Source organism: Balaenoptera borealis (assembly GCF_965194805.1).
Source record: "Balaenoptera borealis genome assembly, chromosome: 12".
Taxonomy (NCBI): Eukaryota; Metazoa; Chordata; class Mammalia; order Artiodactyla; family Balaenopteridae; genus Balaenoptera; species Balaenoptera borealis.
Window position 1 is genome coordinate 8,511,466 of NC_138869.1, and position 22,396 is coordinate 8,533,861.

At 36.7% G+C, this 22,396-nt stretch overlaps 1 protein-coding gene and 1 long non-coding RNA gene across 6 annotated transcripts in view; one reads left to right on the plus strand and one right to left on the minus strand.

Moving 5' to 3' along the window:
* The window catches only part of TMCC1 (transmembrane and coiled-coil domain family 1), a 220,971-nt gene that overhangs the window by 170,162 nt on the left and 28,413 nt on the right, over positions 1-22,396 (plus strand). The window contains exon 1 of one of the 5 annotated variants that reach the window (XM_082345715.1): positions 8,748-8,916. The exons of the other annotated variants lie outside the window; for them this stretch is intronic. Coding sequence (XP_082201841.1) covers positions 8,854-8,916 — 63 coding nt within the window. The 5' untranslated portion in view covers positions 8,748-8,853. Of the gene's footprint in view, positions 1-8,747; positions 8,917-22,396 lie in introns of those variants that run through there. 5 annotated transcript variants of the gene reach the window in all.
* Positions 1-22,396, minus strand: part of LOC309607322 — a 169,515-nt gene that overhangs the window by 73,928 nt on the left and 73,191 nt on the right. The gene's annotated exons all lie outside the window — the stretch shown is intronic.

A 22,396-nucleotide genomic window follows, 5' to 3' on the forward strand; every position in this document is an offset into this window, starting at 1 on the left:
ATCTCTGGACTTTCTATCCTGTTCCATTAATCTGTATTTGTTTTTGTGCCAGTACCACATTGTCTTGATTACTGTAGCTTTGTAGTATAGTGTGATGTCAGGGAGCCTGATTCCTGCAGCTCTGTTTTTCTTTCTCAAGATCGCTTTGGCTATTCAGGGTCTTTTGTGTTTCCAAACAAATTGTAAAATTTTCTGTTCTAGTTCTGTGAAAAATGCCATTGGTAACTTGATAGGGATTGCATTGAATCTGTAGATTGCTTTGGGTAGTATAGTCATTTTGACAATATTGATTCTTCCAATCCAAGAACATGGTGTAGCTCTCCATCTGTTTGTGTCATCTTTGATTTCTTTCAGAAGTATCTTATAGTTTTCTACGTACAGGTCTTTTGCCTCCTTAGGTAGGTTTATTCCTGCGTATTTTATTCTTTTTCTTGCAGTGGTAAAAGGGATTGTTTCCTTAATTTCTCTTTCTGCCCTTTCGTTGTTAGTGTATAGGAATGCAAGAGATTTCTGTGTATTAATTTTGTATCCTGCAACTTTACCAAATTCATTGATTAGCTAGTTTTCTGGTGGCATCTTTAGGCTTTTCTATGTATAGTATCATGTCATGCCTGGTTGTTTTTTTTTTTAACATTGAAGGTATGATCTGGGATTAGAGGAAATGGGGAATTACTGCTTACTGAGTACAGAGTTTCAGTTTTGGATGATGAAAAATTTCTGGAAATAGATAACGTCAGTGGTTCCACAACATTGTGAATGTACTTAATATCACTGAATTGTACACTAAAAAATGGTTGAAATGGTAAGTTTTGTGTTTTGTATATATTACCTCAATAAAGAAAAAAATTTTTTGAAAAACACTGAAGGTATGACCTCACTTAGAAAATAAAACTGAAATCAACCTGGCCCCACTAAAGGCTATATTTTTTCTTCCTCATAAGCCTGCTGTTTTGAAAATGTTTGTTTACAAACAGCATATATTATTTTTCCTGAAAAAAAGAAAAGTAATGAGGAACTAAGAGCCAGTCAGCATTTTTGAGCAGCACCAGTATAATGATACCACCTGGAGTACTTAAAATTCCAGACAAAATTAAATATTTGTCATTTTAACCTGCATATACAACTTCATTATGGGTGAATGTACACTTTGTATCGGGCCCTTGGAAATCTGGAAAACAGCTTGACTCTTTTACACACCTCAGGTTGGAGACCACTATTCTATACTCTGTCTCATGACATCACAGATACTATTTTATTATACCATTTCATCTTATGACACAAATTTCTGTATGATTCTGCACTTGCTTTGCAGGTGGTGCTTGGGGGTTACCTGGCCCTTCCTTGGTTGGAGGCTGCTATTCCCATCAAGGCTTTATGGTACTTTACAGATGTGAAATAGCTCCCCAGACACCTTTGAGCCCCTTAGGTGGTACATGATTCCTTTGAGGTAGGCAGAGCCTAAATAAGCAACCTTCACTGCTTATTGTACTTCTTCAGTTAATTGTCTCGAACAGGAAGACAGGTAATTTAACTAATTTCTAAAGAAGGTCAGTGCCTCTATTCTTCCTTCCTAAAACCTCATGATTCTGGTATTGGCTTTGGCACTAAGCAAAAGCTTCTGTTGCTCTCCTTTCTGAACTAATTGGTTCTAAGCAGTAAAATAAAGTACTTGCCTTATTTAGAGGTTCATATGACTATACTAATCTCAAAAGATTTTAAACTCCTTTACAGTTCCTCGCTTTGTCATTTTTCTGCTCCCCTACCCACTGGCTGGTTATGGGGGTTTACTTTTACATAAAGAAAGCCGCTGAAGTCAAACAAAACCTACCTCTTATTGAATCCCAGTGGGAGGTTAATACAGTTAGGGACTTTTTAGCTGAACTGGCTGCCAGCTGGAGGAGGGCAAGAGAAGAGACTCCTTGAGGAATGCACAGCCAACTGATGCGACAGGTTTTAACTTCAGTGCCTTCCTTGCAGATCTGTTCTCTGCTTTCTACAAGTACAGATAGTAATTGATGTATTAGATTTATCATTTTTCTTCCTTGATTCAACTTTACTTTTCCCCATCTTTTGCCGCTTTTGGAAAAATTTTTCCAGCCAGTCATCAGGCATCAGCATCAAGAAGGTCAGTCTGTAGAAACAGAACAAGTTCCTTGGTCTTTGGACATTTTTTCCCAGTAGATCCTTCATGAATAAAATATAGTAAAGCGTGAAAGAGAAGGAGAACATTAGGCATTTTATCCAAAAAATAAAGTAGTATCCATGAGGTCTGACAGCTGAGGCAGGTTTTAATAATATAGAAAAGCCTCTGGAATTAGTCTTGGTTTTTATAAGGAGTATCTTTTGTCTGGGATTAGCTTCCAAATAATTGCAAGGGAGGGAGGAAGTACCAGCCATGAGTTAATAATTGAAGCTGGATAAAGAGTGCATAAAATTCATTATTCTCTCTACTTTTATATATATTTGAAATGTTGCATAACAAAGAGGTTTTTAAAAGACATCTTTTCCCCAGGAATTTTGGAAGGATAAAATCTATTTTCTTATGAAATTTTCAGCATCCCCCCCCCGCAATACTCAACAGTGTTGAACACCATAAAGATACTATTATAGGTTTGTATTACTGAGGGAAAAAATATTTTCTTGTCAGATATAATTCTGAATTTAGTAGGGTTTTTTGTTATTATTTTTGTTTTGTTATTGTCCAGATTATTGTATTTATACAGCAATGTGTAAAATTATTTCAAAAACTAGATTCTAGTGAAACTTGTGTTCAGCTTTTGTTTCCGTCTAAAGGCATGTTCAGTAAACTTTAATCAGTATTGAGAAGTCTGAAAACTACTCAGTGAAAAAATAGTATTAAACAGTTTCTTTATAAAGTAACACTTAAACGTTTTTAGTTGTTTGTAAAGGAAACTTTTTGTGTTATCATTAAAATATCCCTGATACATCTTTAGGTGGTATTTAGTAAAGGAGCCTATTTTCTCAGTCTGGGTCCTAACTTAACTTTACTGCTAAATCGTCGGTGTCTTCTAGTTTGTCATGTTGATCACACTTATTAAAATATCTATGCCAATTGAGATACTGTAACTTTGATCTAAAGCAAGGGTTAGCAACCTTTTTTTTTTTTCTTTGTAAAGGGCCAGATAGTAAATATTTTACGCTTTGAGGGCCACAAAAGTGCTCTATTACATATTCTTCTTTGTTTTTTTTTTTCTTAGAACTCTTTAAAAATGTAAAAATAGTTCTTAGCTCTTTTGTAAGAGCCTTATTAAAACAGGCAGAATTAAACAATTGCTTTTTAATTAGATGCTTTACAAAATATTAATAAAAGCTAAGGACCCAAATGTTAAACGTTATTTTCAAAGGTCAAATTATGACTCTCATACAAAATGAACATATGTCAAAGATTGTATTTAACTCACTAATTAACCAATTATTAGGAGCCAGGAAGATATTAAAATGAGAATTGGACTTAACGGAAATTTATATTTTCTACCAGACAAAATTGATTTGTATTTCATCACCAGTGCTGTCCACAAGGTAATTTCCGTCTCTACAGGGTTTCAGAATAACCTAGCCAGAGACAAAGATGCAGACCTTTATACTATCAGATAACTCCAAAATATCCAATAGACAACACCAGATATTCCCTTGAAAGGGCACGTAAAATTTTTTACCATTTTAGTCTTTCACAGTGTCTGCTGACAATCTCCCATCCCTCTTGTGATCATAAATAATTTCCCAAGATTTTTCTTGATCACAAAATAGTTGGTCTCTTTAGGTTTGACCTGATTATTTATATAGATGCATTAAGAGTGCTAATTAATCATACAGACATCCTTGAGTTTTCTTTGCAAATCCACAGTGATACAGTTTTGAGCAATTACTAAGGCTACAAGATTAACTTCTGTATGGAGGTTTTCGTAAAGAATTTTAGGTTGGACTTTTAAACACCTCTATTATTTACTATCCCAAGGTTAGGAAACCACACCTAAGAAACTCTCTGACTAGATTTCATCTACAGAGCTGATAAATTTGAGTGAGTTAATCTCATCTTTAGGTCCCCAGCATTTGCTGAGGCTTGCCGGGAAGTAAGTGACCTTCCTTACCACCGCTAAGCCAGGGACCCTGTAAATCAGGCATCAGGTCGGTTTTCCTGGGAGGGCTTCTTTTTAGACATTGGCTCCATATATAAAGTCAACTATTCTTAATGTGGTTTTTCATATATGATTAAATGAGACTCTTTTTCAAATATGACATTCTAGGTATGTGTGGTTACAAAATCCAATTATATCCTAATAAAAAGGAGATAAGATACTAGTATTGATCCTACACAAATAACTGTATTGCCATAAAAAGTTAAGGAAAACTCAGTAAGTTTCTGAATACTGTTGATTCAGTGAAAATCAGATACCACTTAATGTTTTATTTTAGATCACAAAAGCAGAGTCTACTAAAATGTGAGTTAGAAATAGTTTAAGAAGAAAGTAAAAGGGCTTCCTCATGTAGCCACAAAAAATAGAACATTAAGATAACATCAACAGTATTCTAAACAAAAAACCACAATAAAATTTCCTTCATCAGTTCATTCCATCCTGTGTAGTTAGTTCTTGCTCAAATGGAACTTGGGTCAGCAGTCTGCTTTCATGAAACATCTGCTTCTGGACTGAAAAGCATCGTGGAAATCCTGGTCTAGTCCACTGGTAAATTCTGAAAGTTATCTAAGTGATGTCAGCTCAGAAACATGTACCTAAGGGTCTGTTCTTTGGAGTAGCAATAGTTTGTAGAGTACCTTGTACATTCCTTTCCATGAGACTCTTAAAGATAGTTTTAGGTTTAACAGTTAACCTGAAAGTTTCATTTTTCTATATTTAGGAGCCAGTCTTGGGAAGGCAAAATCAAAAGAATTGTTGAAAGAGATTTGGGCCCTTGATTAAGATAGGAGCATGGATGAGAAACAGTACTTGGTTATTTAATCAAAATGACAATAAAACATTATAATAAACACGTAAGGGAATGCAATTTCAAAGAACTTAGCTCTTTCACAAGTAAAAAACCTTTGTTCTTTCTGGTTGGTTTGTTTTGTTTTTTTAATCATTAAGAACATTGTAAATCCAACATAAAGCCAGAAAGTTATTCTGCTATCTAGGCAAATTACACAGAAGATAAAGAATAATCTTTCATATTGTAGATGAAGGCATTAATCAGTAAGCCAAGGAAACTAGCCCATCAAAACTGATTGAATTTTGCAAAATTTGGACATATTTCATATCTTCTTTTCAGATCCCAGTAGTATAAACCAAGGCAAATCAAATTCAGTTTCTAAGATTTGTCTTTCTTTCAAATTCTGGAACAAACTGCCATTTTAACTTTGGGACAAAAATGCTCTTTTTCCTTCAAAAACAAAAGGACTTTACACCTTGTACTGTTGCTCCTAGCATAGTTTGAACCTTCTATATCAATTATAACATATTTCAGAGAGAAGATTAGGTGGAGGGAGTGGATAATAAGAAATATCTGTCACACACAAGGATTTTAGCAGACCAGAAAGGCTCCTGAATAAACATAACAGACTTTCTACAGCCCCACATTTCTCTTACACCTTCTTAAAGTGGCAAAATGAACCCGATTGGTAACATGACCTGAAGATATAGCCACTCTAATAGCATATACAAATAAGAAGCAAATGTATATCAACTTAAAACTATGCTTAATAATCAACATTTAGTATTCTGTTTACTTAGAAATTTATCTGAGCATCCAAGAATTATTTGTTAATTAGCTACATTTAACATTAGTTCAAGATTTTAAATTGCCGTAAGATCTTGGAGCTATTTAAGCTGACACATAATTGCTATTGATATAAAAAGTTATTCAGTATTACGATTCAATTTAGATGAACACAGATTTTCATTTTTCTAAATATCAGCATTATATAAGAAGAATAATATTAACTTATTTGTTCAGTAAACCTGTATAAGTAAATTTAGGAAGTTCAGATTAATTTTAATCTGAATTAAAACAAACCCAAGTAAATTAAAATGTGTGCAGTATTATACTTGGACAAAACTAGTCTTTTTTCTTTGGTTTTGTTTGTTTGTTTACAAATCTAGTCTTGATTTGCAAAATATTTAACTTAATTATATGAATTTGGATTTTTTTAATGTTTCAGAACTAGTAGTTTCTGTAAGAAGGATTTTTTTTCTTTGTCTAACATATTTGAAGTATTACATGTTCAGTTCGTTTTCTTGGACTTCTAAGAATATTTGATATGTAAGTGCTTATTTAGCTCTATAAAACCGAGAACAGAACCCCTTAATTTAAGAGCTATTGTAATTAATTTTTAATGTCTTCTAAAAATAGGAAAACATTTTACACTTACACAACAAGAAGTCAAGATCTTTCTGAATTTCAGACACAGACACACAGAGAGCCATGGCTTCAGTTCTACACCTTCAGCCATGAATCAAAAGTAAGCACAAGACCTTACCAGTACAGATCTCAAAGAGCTGTTCCCGTTTATAATATATACAGCATTTTTAATTGAGTTGAGCTCAATATAGACAAATGGGCAAAAAGAAAAGTCTAACAAACTGAATTCACTTTTGGTTTATTACCCAACAGAAAATAGATCTATTGTGTATCACTTTTCTGAAGAGACCACCAAATGGTCAAATTATTAAAATCAAATTCTCATTCTGTGCTGCCATCAATGAGGAGTAATTTATCATAAAGCAGAAACAAACAAAATCAGCAAGAGAAAAAAAATCGAAAGAACCAGAAAGTAGCAAAATTAATGTTCTATTGCCAGTTGAGATTTGCTTTGGGAGCCAAGAAGACTTGTACCCAGGCTAAGGCAGCCAGTGAGGGGTACTTCTCTGACAACTTGGGTAAATTCATTAGCATCTTGGTGGAACCTCAAAAACTGTTTGAGAATAATTTTTTGTAAGGTAAGATCATGACTCATATAAATACACAGTGAACATTTCTTACACACAAGGTCTTACACACCCAGGAAACTCTTCAGCGCTGCTCTGTACATATGGCAGCTCATCCAGTCAAGGCAGTTTTGATCTTATGACACCTTGTCTCAACACTTGCTTCAGTGATCTCAGTGGGAAGGAGGAAAGAGAATAAAAGAGCCTCATGACAGAAATGTTTGGTTTGGTTTTTTCTAAGTGATGAGATTACACGTAATTTTGCTTTCTTTTATGCCCACTCGTGTTTTCAAAGTTTTCTACAGTGAACATAATTGTCTGAAGAGAAGGTATATTTAAAATGCTAATAAACAGAATTAAGCAAACATCTGCTAATGTTGATGCTAGCAGTGCAGGATTGGTTTTGGTTTTGGTTTTGGTTTTTTGTCATTGTTTTTGTAGAAACAAATATTTACTCTATTGAAACCTTATAACCTAATTTTTAAGCAAAGACACAACTTGTATTAAGTCATAAAATTCTCTATTAATTTGTTCTGGAGAGTCAAGGTCTGAGTTCTGTGCCTCTAGAGATAAAAGAGGAATTTCTGGAGCCATGGTTTTAACCCAGAATTTTCTTCAAATTCATTCAAGATACTTTGGATTCCATTCAGAGTACTTTCTCTGATTATAAATGAAAAATGCTAATGAAGCTGGTGAATGCTGATAGAAGAACCTTCTTTGAACTCTCAGTACTCTGCTGGCCTGAGCTTCCAGCCCCATACTTAAATAGAAGTATAGAAATGATCACAGCTTTAGGCTCATAGAAAGGACTGTACTGTACTATATCAAATTGTCTTCATGTTAACCTTTGTGCATGTTAACTTCAAAAAAATGTTACTAGCTATTATACATTGTACACGCTACACTATATTTTATAATCATTAAAATTCTTCCCGTGTGCATTTCCCAAAACTACTTTTATAAATGAAGAAATAAAGCTCAGATCTGATAGGTTGTTTTAGGATAAATCCCAAAGTGACTTTTTCAGTGCAGAAACAGTTTCTTCAAGACATTCAGTTCTTTCATGCAGTATCGTGGGTATTGAATAAATAGTATGTGATGGTACAGGAGCTGAGCTCAGGTTTACGATTGTGGTGTTTTAATCTGTTGCTTAAACTTCAGAGACCTTAATGCTTTTCATTCAGAAGCTTTTTCTCCCTTTGTCCATAGTGAAAAGGACTTCAGGGTCTCATGCTGTGCACAAGAAGTCTTTCTGAAGTCTTTCTCTTGCTCAGTTTTCATTTAAATGACTTTGTGAACCTAAAATGAAAATAAGAGAAGAAACATTAGAAAAGCACAGAAATTTGTCCTGGCGATCTTTTAGTCCTTTGTTGAAACATGGGTAGATTGTTTTCTCTTTGTATTTATTGAACCAAGCTACCTAAACAGTGTTATCCTATTTAGAATGTTTTTAACCTTCTTTAAGCTATTCTCTAAACCATATCTGGTTTTAAATGAAAATACAAATGTGGATGGTGAATTAATGTCCTGTAGCTTTAAATTCAGCCAGTTTGGTGCTTTTGTCTTTTGTAAAAGATGCTCACAGCTCGAGAAGAGAGGCAGCTACTGTCTGTGATCTCCATTCTCAAACTATTCAACTATTCATTTGCATTAGCAGCTCTAGCAAACCGCACCCGCATCCAGGCGCGCGCGCATACACACACACACACACACACACACACACACACACACACACACACACACACACACACACACACACACACACACGGATGCTTGTTTGGCAGAAGCTTTCTGTTTATTCAGCAGAGTCCTCCCTGGCTCCCAGATGTAGAAAGCTCTAAGAGTTGATGCAGGAGATAGAACCGGAACTGTATGAAGGCTGAGGAAGGCACTGCGGAGGATTGGCTATGCAGGGATGTTGATGTGGTGTGGCTGTACCTGCCTGCTCTGTGAAAGGCACTTCTCTGAGGCTGTGAAGGTGAGAAGCCCAGGGATCAACTAGAAGCTTCATTTCGGCCGGCTGTTGGTGGGGGAATGCATTCCCAGTGGTAGCTGTCCTCATTTACAGAGTTATTCTCGGAAACCAAGTATGTGCAGCCTTGACAGACTATGCCACAGCTCCTCTGCAGTTTGGAAGCTGGGACAAATGGAAAGAGCTTACAGCCAAAAGAGGTTGTGATTGTTTGCACGATCCAAGCTTGCTCTGGCAGTGCACAAATGAAGGATGAGCTTTGTGGCAAGCAAAATCAGCAGACTGCCTGACAGGGGGTTTTGGTAAGATAAATGTGTTGCTTGTGTTTTGGGTCTCCACCACCTTGCCCCCCACCTTTTTGTTTTGTTTTGTTTTGTTTTGTTTTTACTTTTCTGTATCAGCTATATAGAATTGCCTCTTAGCAATAACTAAAACATTTTAGAGATTCACATTTAGCGATAAGGGATAGCCAAGGGAGCTAGAAAGGAAACCATTATTTCTGGTCTTTCAGTTTTGTGACCTTCAGAAATAATCATCAAGTTTTCTCCATATCCATGAAGAGGCAGAAGCTAGGAATTTCCAGAGCAAAGAACGCTAACAATAAGATATCCCTTCCCTTCTTTGAACAGTCATAATTACCCCCGCTCCTTTCCCCCCGCCCCCCAGCTTTCCCTATGGCCTGAAGTGGAGAAGAAAAAATAAAGTCTTCTTGCTCTTATTAAATTATTGCCGCTGGAACAGTACTAGGCTGAGAATATAAGTATGGAGGTGGAGGAAGGCAGGTTGAGGAGTCTTCTATTTTCATAGCTGTGCATTGGTGGGTGTTTAGCTTAGGTTCATTAGCATTGCTGTTCATTATCAAGTGGTTGTTAGTGCTTTATCTCTTTGCCTGTACTGTGATTTAATCCCTTTTATGTTCTATTTTGTACAGTTTTTCTTTGCCAGGCCCAGTTGTATCATTATGAGGCCTTTTTCTGTTATTATTAATACATATTAGCCTTTATTAGAGAAAAGATGGTTGTAGAAAGTAGCCCTGAAATACTTATGGACCCCAAGAAAGGTAAAGATATTTTCTCTTTAAAATCTAGGGTTTGCTTTCAGCAGATTCTGGAGTCTTGATTTGGGGATCTTTAATAAGCATTTTATTGCAAGTTAAAGAAATAGTCACATTAGGTCTGTGAAATCCTACCTTGCTCTAATCTGCCTTAAGTTGGATCCTGTTTCTTGTGTTTTTCTAAGCATGAAGGTTTACTTTTCCTCATCCTTTCTTAGGCAAGTGTTGCTGGATGGTATGGTGACTGTTTTATTAGCCTACCTCAGACCTTGTCCTTGAGCCCCCCCTTCTCACCAGTGGAGAGAGCCAAGTTTTCTAGCTGCTTAGAGGGGCACAGAAGAGAACCATTGACACCTGGCTTTTTGCTGACTCACTGGTTATATAAGCCTTGTAAATACAGCTATCCATATACTCCATTAGGTTACTGGGCAGGTGGCCCCCTCCTTGTTTACTGGCCTTTTCCTTTCTCATCATCCTTCTGCTTCTTCCTTAAGTTTTTGGTAACACAGTCTCAACCTTTCACCAAGTGAGTTCTAAGAAGCAGTGAATAGACAAATCTTTTTTCTTCTATTGAATTGTTGGGTTAACTGTATTTTCATCTTGATTATGATAAAATTCCAAATTCTGTATTTTCTTGGCACATGAAACCTACAGTAATAATACATCTTTTCATTTGTGGGCCAGTTAAAGTAAAAACTTCCTTTTCTATCTTTGAGAACTCAGTTTAAATGCCCCTGTTCAAAGAATTATTCTATGACCTCCCAATCTAAAGTAGGTTTCTCTGCCTTACATTATTCCTTTTCTCACAGCACTGTGTTCTTTTTCTTTGCAGCACTTTTCACAATTTATGTTATTTGATTACTGGTTTTTCTGTTTCCACCACTTTTCCCCACTCAGCCCTAAGTGTCATGAAGGCAGAGACTTTATTTTTTTGTCAATATATGCCCAAGCACCTAGCAAAAGGCCTGGCTGAGAGTTGAAGAAACGACAATAGGCAGCATTACGTGTGTAAAGACCCTATGCTGATGTCGACTGAAAAAAAAATGCACGACGTCAGAGTTGTGAAGTAAGTTTTATTTGGGGCAAAATGAGGACTATAGCCTGGGAGACAGGCTCTCAGATAGCTGTGAGGAACTACTCCAAAGAGGTAGGTGGGGAGTTAAGTATATATGTGATTTCGGTGAAGGGGGATTCATGCAGTCAAGCACACATGTTGGCAGAAAGTTGCCACTAGTCACAAGGAGCAGATGCCTCCATTAATGATTTAAGTGCTTTTCTAAATATGAGAAGATGCAAGAAATTGGGATCATAAAATCTGAAAAATATCTAACGATCTGAAGCCCTGTTCTGCCAGTTTTTCCCGGAGCACAGAGTGCCTCATTCCTGATCTCTGCCCTGGCTCCTTTCAGGGTGTGTTGAAGGTCAGCGATTACGGTGGCTAGTGACTTCATCCTTGTAGAGGCAGATGGTGAGCAACAATTCTTCATCCACAGTGAGAAGAAACAGGATGAGCAGCAGGGTCTAAAAAAGGCCAGTGTGGCTAGAGTGGGAGGAGCATTCTATAAGATGAAGCTAGAGAGAGGTCCAGAGCCCAGTCAATCACATAGGACTTTATAGACCAAGTTCACATTCTTGTTGTTAATATTTTAAGAGTGTGGAAAGCTACTAAAATAATTTAAGCATTGGGTGATTTAGGATTTCCTTTTTTTTCTTCTTCTTCTTTTAATTCTTCAGTTTAATTGAGGGCCTAAATGAATGCAGCTAGATCAGTCAGGGTGAGTGATTCAGGAGAGAGAGGACAAGATTTTTTTTTTTTAATAGTTCTTCTGTTCCTCAATTTAATCTTTTTTTTAAAATAAATTTATGTATTTATTTATTTATTTCTGGCTGTGTTGGGTCTTCGTTGCTGCTCACGGGCTTTCTCTAGTTGCGGCCAGCAGGGGCTACTTGTCGTTGCGGTGCGCGGGCTTCTCTTGTTGCCTTGTTGCAGAGCACAGGCTGTAGGCGCACGGGCTTCAGTAGCAGCATGTGGGCTCAGTAGTTGTGGCTCGTGGGCTCTAGAGCGCGGGCTTAGCAGTTGTGGCTTGCGGGCTTTAGAGCGCAGATTCAGTAGTTGTGGCGCACGGGCTTAGTTGCTCCGCGGCATATGGGGTCTTCCCTGACCAGGGCTAGAACACGTGTCCCCTGCATTGGCAGGCGGATTCTTAACCACTGCACTGCCAGGGAAGTCCTGAGAGGACAAGATTTTGTCCTAAGAGTTTGACAGTAGAAATAAGTAGAGATAGGTGGGAAGTATTATAATTTGACAGAAATTTGGAAAGTAAAATAGATAGGACTTGGTATTGGATTGGATATAGGTGGAAGGCAGATGATGTCAAGAATGATTCCTGGGCTTTGGCATGGTTTGGTTTTGGCTGGTGTAACCTGATGGATAGTAATGCTTTCCCTGAGATATAGAATACTATAAGAGAACCAGGTTTAGTGAAGGATCACAGTGTTTGGTTTTGGTCATGTAGATTTTGATATAGTCAAGTAGCCCTTTGGATCTGTACATCTAGATTCCAAAGGAGATTGTACTACTTTTACCATTGGGAAACCTTTAGTGATATCCTTGGAATAAAGTCCAAAACAGTTTAGACCTACCTTGGGAGCTTATCTCCCACCATAGCCCTCTCCTGTGCCATACTTTTACAGTCTCATGAACCATTCAGTTGTCTTGAAGAGACTATTACATTTCCTTCTTCTGGGCCTTTGCTCGTACTGGCGGTCAACCTGAAATGCCTTTCCTTACCCCTTCTCATTTTTATCAAAAACTTCTTCCTTCAAGGCTCATTTCGTTTTTCACCTCCTCCAAGAAGCCTTCCCTGTTCCCTCTCCGTTCCTGTATTCAAGAAGTACTTTACCTTCATATCTACCATATCATTTACTTAATCAGACCTGTGTTTCATTTCTGTGTCTCACCAACTAGGTTATGTGTTTCCTGAGAGCAGGGATTCCACCTTTATTCAGTTCGTTAGATAAGAAGAACAAAGGATAATTGCAAAATTAATTAAATAGTAGAAGCCTTGATCTTTTCTACACCCTGCTTCCTTAGTCTCATAGCACCATGATGTCCATCTATCTACTCCTGATTTTCTCTAGGCTGTCCTACATTTGTACCTTATAGATACCTACATACAACTTTTCTACCTACATAGTAGAAAAGTTCTTCCTTTCATATGCAAAATCCCTAAGCTAGTCATTCTCATCATATACTTTTTTACTTTTACTTTATTTGTAATTTATCAGAAAAACTGAAATCTTGCTGTTGCTTATCACACGTGAAAGAATTGACCAAGACAGGAAGGACCAGAATTCATAGCTGATCTTGTTCTCTGTGTCTCCTCTTTTCCTATTCTCTGGAATAATTCTAGAATCCATGCAGTACTTTTTTCAGTGAGGTCACTTATTGGCGTTTAAGACTGGGTAAGACTGTGCATTGCAGGAGGCGTGACCCACATATTTCCTAGTGCTCCCTGATAGGATAGCACTGTCCCCAGTTGAGCAAGCCTCCCCCCAGGGAACAGAGTGTAGAAATGCAGAAACAAGTTATGAAGGTTGGCTCCTTCCCATTTAAGTAATTCTTTCACAGAGGCTTAAGCATTCAATTTGTCTCTTCAGACATCTTTAAATAGTTGAATTTCCTTCTTACTATCTCAGTTAATATTTGTATGTATTGATTTTCATTCTTTGGAAGCCTGAATTTCAGTGATTTCTTACCCCTTTTAGGAGTTATAGATACCTCTGTTTAAAAACCTGAGAGACAATTGGACTACCCTCTGAAATTCATACCAGTCACATATTTATGCTATTTTTTTTATAAATGTGTTTTTAATTTAGACCTTTCTTTTAGTCATAGTTGTCCCATTATAACTTGGAAATATGAAGTAGATTGTATCCCTTATGTTCTATTTGAGAACGTTGGTTTATATATCATCCATTGTCATTACAGATCTTGAATGAGAAAAATCTAAGCAACTCTAAACATTATATCACAAAAGAATGACTGTAGTTCTAACATGATTTGATTACTTGCAACTAAATAAAAATTATTTTAAGATAAATTTATTTAAACAGAGGGACAGATCATTATTGCACTCTTGATAAACTCTTCTCAGATCAATTCTGTTCATTAAAAAAATATATAAAATCTTTGACAAGTGATACTCTAGGCTATTACCTTTCTTAGAATTTGTACTTAATTTTGAGAACATAGCTGCTTTTTTGTACAGTAGAATAAAGTAGATACACATATAAAGTTTGTTTAAATACCTGCTTTGTAAACTATCTAATATCTTGAGAGTCATCAGTTTTTAAAGATCATGGAAATGTTAAATTACTTTTTGCCTGTACTTCCCTTTATGTTAGCTGCTTTTGGACAGTGCCATACTACTACTATCTGGATAGCTCCAGTAGTACCTCACTTCATGCTCCATATATATAATATATATATTTAATAGACTTTAGGAAGGGGGTTGTAATCCTAAATATGGGATTCGCATCCGGAGTCTGACTTTGTAGAAATCATCAGTGCCTCCTTTTTATGTTGATCCAACTGGTGGTAATCATGGCTGTTACGAAAAGCATTATAGGGAAGTAGTTAAGGACAAGGACTCTGAAGCCAAATCCTATGGGATTTAAGTCCTGGCCCTGCTGCTTACCATTGTGTGACCTTGCTACTTAACTTCTCCTAATTCAGTTTCCTCAGCTGTAAAATTGGGGATTACAATAGCATATATTTCCTAAGGTTGTTTTGAGGGTTAACTAGGTAAATATAAGCAAAGCACTTACAGCAACACCAGGTACATAGTAAACATTCGATTACTAGTACATTTAAGACTATCACCATCATCATCAGATTTACATATAAAGCAGATTGAACCTTGAGCTTTCATAGCCTGTAAAGATACCTATCTGAGGAATAAACCTAGTGAGATAATCCTAAAAATGTTCAAATAGTTCACATAGGAAAGTAATAATGTTGGGCATTTAACTCATAAGCCTTTCGAATTAAAAAATATCTGATGTCTGAGCCAAGTATTTTTTAAAAAATGTTTTATTGAAGTATAGTTGACTCATAGTGTTGTGTTAATGTCTGCTGTACAGCAAAGTGATTTACTTATACATATATATACATTTTTTTTATTATTCTTTTCCATTACGGTTTATCATAGGATGTTGAATATAGTTCCCTGTGCTACACAGTAGGACCTTGTTGTTTATCCATTCTATATATAATAACTTACATCTGCTAATCCCAACCTCCCACTCCATCCCTCCCCCAACCCCCTGCCCCTTGGCAACCACAAGTCTATTCTCTGTATCCGTGAGTCTGTTTCTAGTACATTTAAAAAGACCTACCTTGGGAGTAGACCTACCTTCTGTTTCATAGATAGGTTCAATTGTGTCATATTTTAGATTCCACATATAAGTGATATCATACACTATTTATCTTTCTCTTTCTGACTTAATTCACTTAGTATGATAATCTCTAAGTCCATCTATGTTGCTGCAAGTGGCATTATTTCATTCTTTTTGTGGCTGAGTAGTATTCCATTGTGTATATATATATATATATATATATATATATATATATATATATATATATATATATATATATACTACATCTTCTTATCCATTCATCTGTTGATGGACGTTTAGGTTGTTTCCATGTCTTGGCTATTGTAAATAGTGCTGCAATGAACGTTGGGGTGCATGTATCTTTTTGAATTATAGTTTTGTCTGGATATATGCCCAGGAGTGGGATTGCTGGATCATATGGCAACTCTATTTTTAGTTTTTTGAGGAACCTCCACACAGTTTTCCATAGTGAGCCAAATATTCTTAATGTATGACGGTAAGATATTTCAAGGAGCATTAGAAGTCAGTCTTTGATTTAATACGATCCTATTATAATGCAGATAAAGTTATAAATAACCTTGTTAAGACCTCTTGGTATTACAATAAACAAAAACACTTTAGGTTGTAATGAAAGAGAATTGTAAATAGCCAGTACCCAAAATAGTTTCTGAATAAATAAGTGAATAGGAAATAATTTCATTCTTTCGGGAAACATTTAAGCAGCTACTAAGTGCTATGCACAGTTTTAGGTGTTAGAGAAACAGAAGTAGACAAAACACAAAAATCACTACCTTCATGGACTTTACATTCTCGTTTTTGTTGATAGATATCAAAATATATGTCATGAGGTAAAAAGTTCTATGCAGAGAAAAGAAGTCTGGAAGCTAGAATAGGGAGTTCATAATGGAAGCAGAGGCTGTAATTTTAAATACAGTGTCAGGGAAGACCTCACTACTAAGGTGACATTGGAGCAGAGACTTAAAAGAGGTAGATAGAGTAAGCCATGCAGGTGTCTGGGGAGGGGCGTTCCAGGCAGAAGGAACACGAAGTGAAAAAGCACTGAAATGGTGCATGCCTGGCACATTCTAGGAGTAGCAAGGAAGCCATTGTAGCCGGTGGCAGTGGAGTGAAGGGATGAGTAAGTAGTAGGAGGTGCAGTCAGAGAGATTATGGATGTGGGGCAGGTGCCAGATCATAGTCATTTAGGCCATTGTAAGGACTTTGGCTTTACTCTGACTGAGTTATGGAGCCACTGGAAAGTTTTAGATGTAAAAGACTGTTGTGATCTGACTAACGTTTTTAAAGGACCGCTCTGGCTGCTCTTCATATAATTGATTATAAAAATATTATTGCAATAATAGTGTAGGAGACCATTGCAGTAGTCCAGGCAAGAGCTGATAGTGTTTTACACCAGGGTGGCAGCAGTTGAGATATAGTGAGAAGTAGTCAGATTCTGCATCTCTTTAGCAAGTAGAGCCCAAAACATTCTGCTGGGGTAATGTAGTGTGCATAGGGGGTAACAGCGCAGACTGTGTAGCCAGACTATCTGGGTACAAACGTTGGATTTGCCACTTCTTTACTTTGTGATCTTGGACAACTTAAATTCTCTACGCTTTGGTTTTCTTAGCTGTAAAGTAGAGATAATAATAATACTTATCTTGTAGTGTCATTGTGAGAACTGAACAATTTACTAAACTGAAAAAGAACTTAGAACAGTGCCTGGCACACAGTAAGTACTACACTGTATGTATTAGCAGCTGTCTTTATTAATGTTAACTGGGTACGGTATGAGAAAGAAAGAGGAGTCGAAGGTGACACTAAGGCTTTGGATCTGATCCCATGGATCGGTGAAGTAGCCGTTATCTGAGATGGGAAAGACTGCAGGGGAAGCAGGTTTGCGGGATATCAGGAGCTCAGTTTTGCACGTAGTAAATTTGAAATGATGGTTAGACATCCAAGTAGAGATATTGAGTAGGTAGTTGGATATATGAGTCTAGAGTTAAGGGAAGTATGGGCTGCGGTATGCATTTGGAAGCCGTTAGCAAATAAATGATATTTAAGACCATTTTAAGAGAAGGAAGAGTAATTAAGCCATAAAATGGAATTGGGGATATACAGTTTGTATAGCCCCTACTTAGAGCCTTTACTCTTCACAAGCTAACAAGCCTAACAGTAGCCAGTTCAGAGACAGCCAGATTATCACAAACCCCATGGAGCTTTCCAGATTCTTTCATTGCTTTTTAGAATTTTGTTTTATCAGAATTGCTTGAAATAAATAGGATTAAGCTGAGGCTTAGAAATCTTTTGTCTTAATTAGACTGTGTCATAAAAGTATTTGCAGGGAATTAACTTGTAAAGGGGAACTCATTGGTGGCAGTTTTACAAATTGGCTATCCACACATGGGTTTTATATGTATTTTTAAATCCTCAGTAGTGAAAACATTTTTCTGTGTCCCTTTCTCCTTTTACTAGTTAGCACCTGCTCAAAAAATAGAAACTAATTTTAGTATTAGCAGATCTGTGTGCTTCATACTAATCATTCTTCATTCTGAGGTTTGTGAGATTGATTTTTGAATAACCCATATCCCAAGTCAGTATTTCTTTTTAACAAAATTTAAAACCTTAAAATTAGAAGGAAACTTGGATCATCTGTTCCAACTGTCAATCAGTATATCCTCATATGACATTTTTAACATGCAGGCATGAAGTCTCTGCTTGGACATTTCCAGTGACATACGTGAACTGATATTTGAAACCCCCTGGTTAAGTTGAACAATGTACCTCTTCTTATTTTCAGTATGTGTCACTTATTCTTTTAGTTATCAGGATGAGATTTTCTCTTAAAATCTGCTACTCATCTATAAAATAAATTTTCTTAACTGGATGACCTGTTTGGTTCCTTTCTAGCTCAAAGAATCTGTGCTTATAAAAAAAACTCCTAACCATAACAAAGCAGAATATAATTTTATACTTAACACCATTGATGCTGTGATTTTGTAGGCTCCTTATGGACTAACTTTCTTTCATTCATTCTTTCTTTCTTTCTCTCTTTCTCTCTTTCTTTCTTTCTCTCGTTCTTTCTTTCTTTCTCTCTTTCTTTCTCTTCCCTCCCTCCCTCCCTTCCTTCTTTCCTTTTCCTCCCTTTTCCTCCCTTCCTCCCAGGCTCACATGAACCTATTAAATCCAAACATCGGGCCTGAAGTACATCTGGCAGTGCAAATCCTCAATGATGTATTTCACGTAAGCCAGGAAATCAGTCCTCCTGTGACAAAGCAATTCTGAGCAACAGCCCTAGATTCCATAATGGATATTTTGCAGTGGGGTTGGAACAGGTTGGCCATTTAGGATGTTAATCATCTAAACTCATATTCAGCTCAGTCAGCAGTTTTTCCTCAGCAGCCTTGGAGGGATGAATATAATCTGTTGGAAGCTATTTTTCTTACAAAAATTCTGACCTTTTTTCCATTCAGAGTAACATAGGCTCAGTCACTGCATGGCATATGAGATCTAAAAGGATCATTTTAAGGAGATGCTGGCGAGCATTTATATTGAACATTTACTTGATATCTTCTTTGTCCAAGGCATTGTGGTACCTTCTTGGGGCACAAAGATGAATGTGATGTGACCCCTGCCCTCAGGAACTGTCAGTGGAGGCAACACACTCAAGCAGTCATTTCGGCATAATGTGATAGGGACACGTGATACAGAAACATAGATAAATGAGACTATAAAGGAGGAGCCATTAATCCAGCTGGGAGAGGGAGGTTGTCAGGAAAGATTTCCTGAAGGAGGTTATGCCTGAACTGGGTTTCCTTCATCCAGAAAAGGAAAGGAGAATATACCCTGGACTGGCCGAGGGAGCCGTGTGGGCAGAAGCCTGGAGGTGTGAAACAGTGTGCCATGTCAGAAGAACCAAATTATAGTTGTTACCCTTAGCATATATAGATTTAAATTTAAAGTTTCCATTATTCCCAAGTGATCCATGATATAGTTTTTTTGTCAAAATTTTGCTGAGGCACATGGTAGGATCTTCAGCTACAAAGCTAGAGAGCAAACCTCACCAGAATTCACATTTCAGTGCACGTCACCCATGAAGTGATTTTAAAACTTTGTTTTTGATGAAGATGGACCTGAAAAGTGCTGGTGGTAGAAAAGAGAGTGGGGCCTTAAGTGGTTCTCAATAGAAAAGGGAAGTTTGAGACAAACTAGACTGTAGTGCCAAATTCACAAGTGACCAGGATTCTTGTCATGAGTATTACTTGTATATCAATGATTTTTCAAACTTTTTTTGAGTGTGATTTTGTGTGTGTGTATTTTTAATTGCGGTAACATTGGTCTGTAACTTGACATAAGTTTCATGTGTACAACATTGTATTTCAACTTCTGTATACACTACTTCATGTGCACCACCAAAGGTTTAGTTTCCATCCGGCACCATACAGTTGACCCCCTTTACCCATTTTGCCCTCCCCCAACCCTCCTTCCTCTCTGGTAACCGCCAATCTAATCTCTATATCTAGGTGTTTTGTTTTTGTTCTGTTTGTTCATTTATTTGTTTTATTTTGTTTTTTATTCCACATATGAGTGAAATTTTCTCCATCTGACTTACTCACTTAGCATAATACCCTCAAGGTCCATCCATGTTGTCACAGATGTTAAGATTTCATCTTTTTATATAGCTGAGTGGTATTCCATTGTGTATATGTGTATGTATATGTATGTGTATGTATTCCATTGTGTGTATGTATATGTATGTGTATACACACACCACACACACACGCCCCCCACACACCCCACATCTTCTTTATCCATTCGTCAGTTAATGGGCACTTAGGTTGTTTCCATATCATGGCTTATAAATAATGCTGTGATGAATATAGGGGTGCATATATCTTTCCAAATTAGTGTTCAGATTAGTGTTTCCTATTACTCTGGTAAATACCCAGAAGTAGAATAGTTGGATCATATGGTAGTTCTGTTCTTGATTTTTTGAGGAATCTCCACTGTTTTCCATAGTGGCGGCACCAATCTACATTCCCATCAACAGTGTACAAGGATTTCCTTTTCTCCACTCACCAACACTTGTTATTTCTCTTCTTTTTGATGATAGCCATTCTAATGGGTGTGAAGTGATATCTCATTGTGGTTTTGTTTTGCATTTCCCTAATAATTAGTGATGTTGAACATCTTTTCTGGGCCCATTGGCCATCTGTATATCTTCTTTGGAAAAATGTCTATTTAGATGTTCTGCCCATGTTTTTTAACTTTTTTTAAAATTTTTATTTTATTTTATTTTTATTTATTTTTGGTTGCGTTGGGTCTTCACTGCTGCCTGCGGGCTTTCTCTAGTTGCATCAAGCGGGGGCTACTCTTTGTTGCGGTGCGCAGGCTTCTCATTGCAGTGGCTTCTCTTGTTGTGGAGCATGGGCTCTAGGCACGCAGGCTTCAGTAGTTGCAGCATGCAGCTCAGTAGTTGTGGCTCGTGGGCTCTAGAGTGCAGGCTCAGTAATTGTGGCACACGGGCTTAGATGCTCCGCGGCATGTGGGATCTTCCCGAACCAGACAAGGATGGAACCTGCATTTGCAGGTGGATTCTTAACCACTGCGCCACCTGGGAAATCCCACTCTGCCCATTTTTTAATCAGGTTGTTTGTATTTTGTTGTTGTTATTGTAGAGTTGTATGAGTTCTTTTAGATATTAACCCCTTATCGGTCATATCATTTACAAATGTTTTCTCCCATTCAGTAGGTTGTCTTTTGTTTTGTTGATGATTTCCTTTGGTGTGCAGAAGCTTTTTAGTTTGATGCAGTGCCATTTGTTTATGTTTGCTTTTGTTTCCCTTCCCTGAGGAGACATACTCAGAAAGGTATTGCAAGACCCATGTTAGACTATAAGGCCTATGTTTTCTTCTAGGATTTTTATGGTTTCAGGTCTTACTTTCAAATCTTTAAACCATTTTGAGTTAATTTTTTGTGTATGGTGTAAGATAGTGGTCTAGTTTCATTCTTTTGCGTGTGGCTGTCCAGTTTTTCCAACACCATTTATTGAAGAGACTGTCCTTTCTCCAGTGTATGTTGTTTGCTCCTTTGTCATAAATTAATTGTGGGTTAGTTTCTGGGCTCTCAATTCTGTCCTGTTGATCTGTGTGTTTGTTTTTCTGCCAGTACCATGTTGTTTTTATTGTTAAAGCTTTGCAGTATAATTTGCAATCAGGGAGTGTGATATGTCCAGCTTTATTCTTTTTTCTCAGGATTGCTTTGGCTATTCAGGGTGTTTTGTGGTTCTGTACAAATTTTAGGATTTTTTGTTCTATTTCTATGAAAAATGTCATTGAGATTTTGGTAGGGATTGCATTGAATCTGTAGATTGCTTTAGGTGGTATGGACATTTTAACATTGTTAATTCTTTCAGTTCATGAGCGTGGAATATCTTTCCATTTCTTTGTGTTTTCTTCAATTTCTTTAAACAACGTCTTATAGTTTTCAGTGTACAGGTCTTTAACCTCCTTGGTTAAATTTATTCCTAGGTATTTTATTCTTTTTGTTGTGATTGAAAATAAGATTGTTTTCTTATTTTCTCTTTCTGCTAGTTCCTTATTAGTGCATAGAAATGCAGCAGATCTTTGAATACTGATTTTGTACCCTGCGAATTTACTGTATTCGTTTATTTCTAGTCATTTTTTGGAATCTTTAGGATTTTCTGTGTATAAAATCATATCATGTGCAAATAGTGATGGTTTTACTTTTTCCTTTCCAATTTGGATGCCTTCTATTTCTTTTTCTTACCTAATTGTCTGGCTAGGATTTCCAATGTCATGTTGAATAAGAATAGTGAGAGTAGGCATCTTTGTGTTGTTCCTGATCTTAGAGAGATAGCTTTCTATTTTTCATCATCGAGTATGATGTTAGCTGTGGGTTTGTCATATATGATCTTTATTACATTGACATATGCTCCTTTTATACCCATTTTATTGAGAATGTTTTTATCATAAATGAGTGTTGAATCTTGTCAAATGCTTTTTCTGCATCTAT